Consider the following 9662-nt stretch of genomic DNA (forward strand, 5'->3'; position numbering starts at 1 on the left):
ATTTCTTAGGTAAATTTAAGAACGAGTTTCGAATAACCCTATTCCAGTGAGGAATGTTTAAGGATCGTAAGATTATCAATACACACGTCTAATACACGTGAATGTTACGCACCTTTATAATCAAGCGTTAATCGAGAATTACCAATACTAGCGTAGCGCTATCAAAATGTTTAAAATAATACCTCTTATCATGAGGTTAACGATTCGAGTTTCAAAGTAGACGCTCCTTTAGGATCGGAACAAGAGGGGTGTGTGAGTTAGCTGGTAGAAAATATCTAAAAATAAAATAACAATAAGATTCCGTATGTTACTTAAAAGCGGGTGAGAAAACCGATGAGATTTCTGGCCACAGGCACCGCCAACGTGATCCCCATTCTTAAATGCATTCTTTTGCAGGCCCCTCTCTCTCTCTCTCACACACACACACTTTCTCTCTCTCTCTCACACACACACACACAAACACACTTTTCCCTAATTCCAATTCAACACTTAAATATTAATTTCAGCCGTTTCATTTTCACCTTTAAATATCAACCCTACATCTCATCCAATCTCTCTCATCGTCTTCATCCGTCTTTCACTTCTGTATCTATTTCAATTTCACTAGTCGTCCGGTTGCCGGAGGCTGTGCTGCCAGATCTGCTTCACTTCACTTCTATCAGGTCAGTAATCACTTTCAATTTCTTCCAGTTTCATTCAGATCTAATTTTACCTTTTTCTCCTTCAAATTTCACTCTAGGTTAACAAAGTTCAACGATTTCACAATTTTTTTCTTCTTTTTCGATTGTTAGAAACTGATGTGTTTCGATCTCAGAAGAACTTGTTACACTTGTTATCTAGATGCGCCGTTTTTTTAACGCCAGATTTGATCTGAAAATTGTTAATTAGGTTAATTAAGTCAATTTGAAAACAAATCGTGTAATTGATGAGCGAGAAAACAAATTCGATTTGATCTGAAAACTCTTCATCGCATCTGGATGTGTGAAGAAATTTATTAGGTTAAACAACTCAAAATTTGTAACGTATTTACATATCTTCAACATCTACAATAATCGGTTGATTTTTTTGTGTGTGATTGATGAGAGAGAAAACAAATTCGATTTTCACGCCAGATCTACGTTGTTTGTAACGTATTTCGTTTTTTTTTTCTTCAGATTAGTTAAATTTAATTTGACTAGTTTGTGATTTCAGTTTCAGATCTGGTTAACTTAAATAGAACAATTCGAGTTTGTTCAAAACGCATAGTTTTATCAGATCTAACGTCAGAGATTTTAAATAAACTTGATTTAATTCTGACAATATCTGTTCTATTTTCAGGTCCGATTTAATCAGAAAATCAGGAAAATGAACCACTGCGGAGTCCACCAGAAGAACACCTTTGGATCATCTCAGGAAGAGAGGAGGAGATCTGTTTTGGTGTCTGGATCGTTTGATAACGTTGAACCCATGGTTTGTCCGAAACCGAGGCGACTCAGTCTCTTTAGCGCCACCATGAACGAGCCTGTGAGGTCTCTGAGATGGCAGATGTCTGAAGTTTACGAGTCGAAAGCCGGCTCGGAGCTTCAGGACATCTTCTTTGCAAAGGTAGCCACTCAATTTTATCAATTTTGATCACTGTTTTTGATAACTGGAGATTTTTAGTTTACCGGTCGAACTGGATTTAATAACATGACCGAACATTGAACAAGTCTTTTTGTCTATCAACTGGTCGAATCGGATTGACGCTATTTTTTTTGTTGTCGATCCACTCGTCGAATAGGATTTAAAAACCGGATTGACGCTATTTTTTTGTAATATAAAAATTATTTTTTATACACTTTTTTAAATTTTTTTTTTTTTTTTTTTTTTTTTTGAAATCAAGATTTTTATTTATATATAAACAACTGGCCGAGTTACATCAATATCGCAGGTAAGCGAGCAACAAGCTGCGCCGCTACCCCCTTCTGAATAGCAATTTATCTAATATTTTACGTTTTGTTGTGATTATACAAATCTAATAAAATACAAAACTTTAAATTAAATACATCGAGTATGGAGTCTTAATTGCATTGAAAAATGATTTTTAAAGAAAAATATTAAAAACCTGGAAATCTGGTCCAACCACTTGGTCTGACATGTAACCAGCCTCTTCACATTGGGAAGAGTCAAAAGAGGTTTTGCTGAACCGGGTTTTGGTTTGACCCTTGTCTGGTTCGGTTTTGAAAGTGAATACCATGATTTTTATTTATTATTTTATTCTGAAAAAATAATGTCGTCATGTGTATAGTTTAAGCTCATTATTTGTATTGTTTGCTGGTTACAGGGTGGTGGTTATAGTCCATTAGACCAAATCTGTACAAATGTAGCCTCGTCGCCCCCGTTTTTCAGTGGGTCACCGCCGAGTAGAGTTTCTAACCCGTTAACACAAGACGCTCGTTTTGGGGATGAAAAGATATCCCCATTGTCACCGCGTTCCATGGTTCCCAATCCTGCATCATCCGGTTTACAGTCGTCTCCAATGAAAGGAGGATGTAACCGTTCGAGTTTTGGCAACAAACCGGCTGTGAGGATTGAGGGGTTTGATTGCCTTGACAGGGACAATAGGCGCAACTGCAGCATCGCTACCCTGGCTTGAATCAAACCCTTGGTTCCAAACATTGTTCATCAAGTACATAACAAATCATTCTAGTAACATCAGTAATCAGTTTATGAATTTTGAAGAGATAATACAGAGAGATAAACCCAGCATCTAGTGGGTTAAATCTAGTGTAAAAAGGAGTCTTTTAGTATGTAAAGATCAAGAGGGGATTTTCATGTTTTTTGAGTCATTTTGTGAGATAGGGGGTTGCAACTTTATGAAGAGAAATGTGTATAAAGTGTAAGGTTGCAAATCTGAGTTGGGTCTTTTCTTTTTGTAGTCTATAAATATGTAAATGAGTATCTTCTAGGAGTAATATATATATATATATATCTCAATCTTGTCTTTTTGACTATGGTTTTGGTTGGGTTTTGATTTTAGACAACTTTATATTATAATAATGTTGAAAATGTTATATATACCAAGTGTATTGATAATGATGGTGTTTTATAAATGGTACAAAATCAAAGTAATCATTATCAAATATTTCTTAGACAAGCAAAATGAATCGTGAGACAAAAGTTATGAAAAGTTTCATATTTTGTTCTTTTTAAGTTCTCTTGTTTTAGTAAAACAAGAAAGCACAAAACAATAATAGAATAATTACATGTGTTGTGACCATCGTTTATTTATTTTTCTTTATCATTTTCTACCACATCACCTTAACTTTTTTTTTAGCGGCCACCAGAATCAATCCCGAGCATTTTTCGAGCACCCACCGGACAAACAGAGTACTCAGAGAGTAACCCGAGTCCACCACTAATTCTGGGGAAAACCCGGTAACCATCCGTCCGTAGACCGAACTATTTTCTTAATATAAATTTAGACAACTATTCACCCTTTTTTTCTTAACTATTTTTTTAGTATAAATATACACATATATGTTTGAGATTCAAGTGATTTTGTCTCAATATGAACCAAAGAATTAGGGTTGTTTGTAAACTATGTTCAAGGATTAGGGGTGTACATAAACTGATGATGATCGGATCGTGTAAATCGAAGTAGACCGAACTAAGATCCAAATAGTTTTGTTCACAGTTTTTACAACCTAATGGTTAAAAAGTTTGGTATAACTTAGAATTTGGTCATGCGATAGACATTAAGTATTGAAACTGACCAAATTATTCGAACCGAAGCAAGTCTGACTGTTTGAGTGTCAAGTGGTTTTGTTCTAACTATGGTTTTGTTGTTAAAGAATTTGGTCCGGTTTGAAACTCGAGACGAAACGTGTAACCTGGACCTACAGGTTAATTTTTAATATATAAAAACATATATAGATATTGTTTTAAAACACGCAATGTATATGCGCATATGTATGTATTATACGATACATTTTATAAAAACTGTGATTAGCACACATTGAATTGAATGTATATCTCTAGACGTGACATGGTATGTCTTTCGGTTGCCGACAAATATTTATAGAAAATCTTTATAATGGCGTAACGATAGACATCAGATTATCATGTGCATGTACAACTGTAAGACTTTGTTAGTGTTGAAACTCTCCCGAGTCTCAATTGGAATCCAAATTATACAAATACGACGACAATGAAAGATCATATTGACCTGTTGGCAATCACAACATCAAGTTGGGAGTAATCATCGCAATGTTCATTTCACTTTACATCTTATACATGTGTGATTTAATTATGAAAGATTAAGACTTCCGGCCACTATTCTCTTAAAATTGTGTGCTTGAACGTTCACGTATAAACTATGGTAGGTGGTTCCTGTGAGATTAAATATATAAATGTAATATTTAATCTTGTAGCCTATATAATCATTTATATTATATTAGATCAAAATATATTTATTAACCTATTAATAATTAGTTGGTAATTGTTGATGGACCATATTACCCTTATTAACTAATTGGGTTTCCTCTTGGGTGTATAAATAAGGGGCTTATTAGAGAGTTAAAGGGTTACACACATTACACAATCACAACCCTCATAACATCAAAGAATTCGGCTCTCTCCCCATAACCGATTCTCACCCTAGTTTCGGTTTCATCACCATCATAACTTACACCCTAAGGAGGAACCAGATCATCCTAACAATCATGACTAACTCGATGGCTGCATCCCTGACTGGATTCTCTGCTGGGTTATCTGCTGTAACAGGTATTATTCATGTTTTCCAATATGTTTAAACAGAACTGATCCAACAGTTCCTTCTATGGATGGGTAGAAAAACCGAAAAACAAAATCATAACCAAAGTAATCAACAAAAGTGAACTAAACGAAAAAAACATTGTGGCTTAGTTAACCTATTTTTGGAAAACTAAATTTTATGCTTCCTTTTTAGCTATGAGTTAGGTTGTAATTGTATCACCGAATATGTATATCATAACACCTATAACTAAAACAAAAAAAAAGACTATTATTTCTATACAACCGCTATTGATCATTCCTGTATAGTATCCATCCGCGAATGCAAATCGCCTAGATAGTTTTCTTAGGGTTCCAAACTTTCAGTTTAGTAATAAAATATCAATGATGGTGTTTTATAAATGGCACACAATCAAACTAATCATTATTATTAAGTGATCTTAATACACAAGCAAAATGAATCTTGAGACAAATTATATGAAAAGTTTCTTACTTTTTCCTATTTCTTGTTTCATTAAAAAAACAAAACAAAACAAAATGATAGCCACATGCATTAACCTTCCATCATTTTGTACCACATCATTACTCTTTTTCATCTTTCAAACTAGAGTAAACTTCTTTTTTTCTCACTTTTAACACTTTTGTCTCAAGAGTTTGAAAATGGTATTTATAGCAAATTTACATATAATGGCGTAACGCTAGACATCATATTACCATGTACATATACAATCGTAAGAGTTTGATAGTGTTGAAACTCTTCCAAGTCTCAATGGGGAAACAAATTACACGATGACGACGAAAGATCATGTTGACCTTGTTGGCAGTAATAACACTATTTTGGGAATAATCATCTACAATGTTCATCTTGCTTTCCATGTTACTAATTAATAGTATGTGTGATCTAAGCGTGAAAGACATTCAAACTTCCCGTTACTAATTACTTTAAATAGTATGCTTGAACGTTCACGTATAAACTATGGCTGTTGGTTCCTCATAGAGTCATAGGGATAGGTAGAAAAATCGAATAACCAAATCATAACCAAATTAGTCAACAATAGTGAACCGAACAAAAAACCATTATGGCTTAGTTAACCTATTTTCGGAAAATTAAATTTTATGCTTCAATTTTGGTTATGAGTTATATTGTAATTCATAACACCCTATAACCAAAAGGTTATTTTTTATACAACCGATAATGACCATTCCTTATGCACATCGCCAATATGCCTTTTTAGAGTTATAACCTTCCAATGTAGTAAAAAACGTTGTATTGTTCTAGAATTATTTAGTAGTGATTAAGGTTTTGTTCTAGAATTATTTATAAAGTATTGATTAAGAGGTTAGAATTACATTTATATTTTCCAAATTAAATTAAGATTTTTGTTTTTTTTTTAATGGCTAACTGCTTTCCACGTATAAACCCACCCTTTCGGAGCTATGTCCAAAGGCCGACTACTCGACCACCGCTAGAAAGCGTAACATACCCCTGATGCGCAGAAACCCCGTGGAATAGGTAAAACTGTGCCCCTCCAGACTCAAACCCGGGTAAAACCCCGGGCCAAGCCTTCACCGAGATGGGAACAACCGCTGCGCTGCAGTGGAAGACCCATTTTTGTTTTTATTTAGTGATCATCTTCCTTTAGCATTCATCTTCAATAAAAGTTAATCTGAATTAAATTAAGATTTTTGTTTTTATTTAGTGATCACCTTCCTTTAGCGTTCATCTTTAATAAAAGTTAATCAGTTATTAATAAGGACAACTTAGATTATTGATCCGTAATACCATATTTGAAATCCGTTAAATATATTTGTATTTATTTACGAGTTTACATTCGTTTAGTTATATTGATCGGTCACCATTTTCTATTAAAGCTTTTGATGCAAATAGCCAAATGGATTATGACTTGTTTGTATTTACTACGATCCGGCCTGACCTGATTTAAAATATTTAACATTTGATTGTGAGAAATCTCACCAGAACAAGGTAACCTATAGTAAAAAAAAATTGTGGGTCCATCAGTATGTGTCTATGTGATTGTGTTAATGTGTTGTTACAATTTTATACTTGCATGCCATGTTTTTATAATTTTATTTATACAATTATACTTCCATTTATGAATCTTGTTACGGTAAGTTGTTATCATTAGGGGTAGGGACGCCCATCACTCATCACTCACTCACGACTTCCAATCAAGTTCTGTCATGTCATCAACTATTATTCAATCATTAGTGATGGACTTTAGTGGAAATGGTCATCACTTGTGATGGAATTCCATCACTCACAACCTTTTTTTTTGTTTTTAAATGATAAATTAACAATAAAACAATAAAATTGTAAATTATAAATTTCAATTAAATTAAAAACAATATTTTTAGAAATATTTAGACTACAATAAAAATAAAAAAATACATAAAGAAACTTATACTCCTCGTCCGAATTAGGAAATTCCAAACCTAAAGAACCTACTAGTTCAATTAAATCGTATCTCAACTAAAAGTGAATTTCTTCATCACGCAAGTCTTGTTGGATATTCTCGGGAACGGGAACTTATGTAGGAGGATTCGGCATCCAATATGGAGATATTGCACATCCGTCTTCTTTGATTAGCATATTGTGCAGTGTGATACATGCATATATTATGCTATGTATTGATTTCTTATTCATCGCACGAACCGGTCGGCTTAGTATGCCCCATCTACCCTTTAAAACACCAAAAGCCCTCTCAACATCTTTTCTTGCCGATTCTTGCAACTTTTTGAACGCCTTTTCTTTAGCCTCGATAGGAGATAGGAAATGAAGGAGCTTTCACAAAAACAGACCATGATGGGTAGATACCACCCACAAGAAGAAAGTCTCGTCTGTAATATCTTCCGTTAACATAGAATGGATAGAAGGGTGCGGTACCATCCGTAAAACCATAAATCATTCGACGTCACCGCTTCAAGTATGATGGTTGGTCTTTTGATGTCACCACTAACATACGCCCCTCGCAACTCTCTTGGACAATTTCTCCATTCGATATGTATACATTCAATGCTACCGAGCATCCATGGAAAATGCCATATAGTGTGCGACGTAAATACGTGAGATGTCGTGTCTCGTCGGTTTACGTAAAAACTCTTTACCATACAATTTAATGATCGCGTTACAAAAAAATTGCAGACATTCACGTGAAGTTCTGTCTGACATAGCTAAGTATTCATCAAATTGATCGGGATGGTTACCTGTTGCTAGTTGGCGAATGGCGGACGTGCATTTTTGTATCGGCGTGAAACTTCGTTTGCCCCTCCCATCGTAACGTTCTTGAAACCATTCTTCAGTTGCTTCGATGTCTCCAACAATCTTTAAAAATAAATCTTTCGGTTAACGAAACCGATCTCTAAACATATCAGCACTGTAGACCGGATTCTCCACAAAATAATCGTTCATTAACCCTTTGTTGGCATGTATACGATCACGATCCACCATTTTCTTCTTTGGGCGGCTCAAACTTGCTTCAAGTTCGTTATACACCGACTCGAAAAATTCAACCGTCTCATTGTCGGTAGACGATTGGCTATCGCTATCGCTGTCCATCGAAAACCTCGAAGATGTAGGAAAATCCATTTGTGAAATATGTAGAATATGTGATACGTATTTTTTGTGTGGGTGAAATGGGAAGAAAGTGTGATAAATATAGATTCTTTAAGTTTATTTTTTTTTGAAACGGTAAACAAGCACAACGGTCATCATCACAATGTTCCAATTTTCAATTCTCCACGCGTGAAAAAGTTCACGCTTTATACGTTCCACGCGTTTTCAATTGTACCAGCGGCGGTGTCTTTTTGGCCATCACGCGTGATGGGGTGTGGCCACGGGGCGCCCCGTCCCCCCTTATACTTTCTAGTTTTGTTTTGTATAACAATTATATTCCATGCTTGCTAAGCTAGAATCATGCCAACATTACCACCTCCTCAGCTAAGGTCTCCGTAAAAACCAACCGCCGCTACCTACCATAAAAATAAGGGATATTGGGTTTAAATAACTTAAAATTTCACCAATTGGTCGATAGAACTCCCAACTTTCGATTTGTACCACAACACTCTCAACTTTCAATTTATTTTCCTCTAGCACTCTCTAACTAATTGAACCCTAACACAGTTAGTTTTTTTGCTGATGTGCCACTTTGTTCGGTGACGTGGCATCTGACGTGGCTTTTTTTGCTGACATGGCATCTGACTTGGCAGTTGATGTTGCATTTTTTGAAGGCGTGGTAGCTGATGTGGTTGCTGAGTAGCATTTTGATGACGTGTCAGCTGACGTGGAAGATGACATGCCATTTTGATGACGTGGCTGCTGACATCAGCTAATTGGGTTAGAGTTCAATTAGTTAGCGAGTGCCAGAGGAAAATATATTAAAAGTTGGGAGTGCTATAGTACAAATCGAAAGTTAGGAGTGCTATCGGCCAATTGGTGAAAGTTGGGTTATTTAATCCAATATCCCTAAAAATAAATGCAACGATTGAAGATTATGAACACGATTTCAAATATAATATTTTTTATTGTTGGAAAAATATGAATTTCCTTACTCATTGTATAAAACATATTATAATAACGAGAGTTAATATTCACACACCTCTCTCTTCTATCTCTTTCTATACATACATACATGTATATATATATATATATATAGAGTGAAAAAGAATGTGTGAATAAGATTTCAGAATGTGGGAATAGTAGGAGCCTTCAAGGGAATAATACGTAACACATTAATTTACGTATAATACGTAACACATTAATTTACGTATTATTACAATGTCCAACAACTAAAGAAGTAACATCGTTCAGATTTTGGCAACTAACCGGTTGTTAGGATTAAGGGGTTTTGATTGCCTCGATAGGACGATAGGAGCAATTCATCGACAGGACGATAGGAGCAAAGGCAGCATCC

General features: G+C 35.0%; 1 protein-coding gene across 1 annotated transcript; it reads left to right on the forward strand.

The window, feature by feature from the left end:
• Window positions 1–324: 324 nt before the first annotated feature.
• Window positions 325–2972, forward strand: LOC110911362. Its single transcript, XM_022155971.2, has 3 exons — window positions 325–662; window positions 1318–1584; window positions 2303–2972. Exons 2-3 carry the CDS (start codon window positions 1345–1347, stop codon window positions 2612–2614), a joined length of 552 nt encoding a protein of 183 aa, XP_022011663.1. The 5' UTR covers window positions 325–662; window positions 1318–1344; the 3' UTR covers window positions 2615–2972.
• The last annotated feature ends 6690 nt before the right edge of the window (window positions 2973–9662 follow it).

The sequence above is a fragment of the Helianthus annuus genome, chromosome 15 (genome assembly GCF_002127325.2).
Source record: "Helianthus annuus cultivar XRQ/B chromosome 15, HanXRQr2.0-SUNRISE, whole genome shotgun sequence".
In the NCBI taxonomy this organism is placed as follows: Eukaryota; Viridiplantae; Streptophyta; class Magnoliopsida; order Asterales; family Asteraceae; genus Helianthus; species Helianthus annuus.

What these genes read in the sequence shown, in the direction of transcription:
- LOC110911362 (XM_022155971.2), top strand. Translation starts at nt 1,345, where the DNA reads ATGAACCACTGCGGAGTCCACCAGAAGAACACCTTTGGATCATCTCAG. An exon ending in AGGACATCTTCTTTGCAAAG is followed by an intron (nt 1,585 to 2,302) that starts GTAGCCACTCAA and finishes TGCTGGTTACAG; the next exon opens with GGTGGTGGTTATAGTCCATT.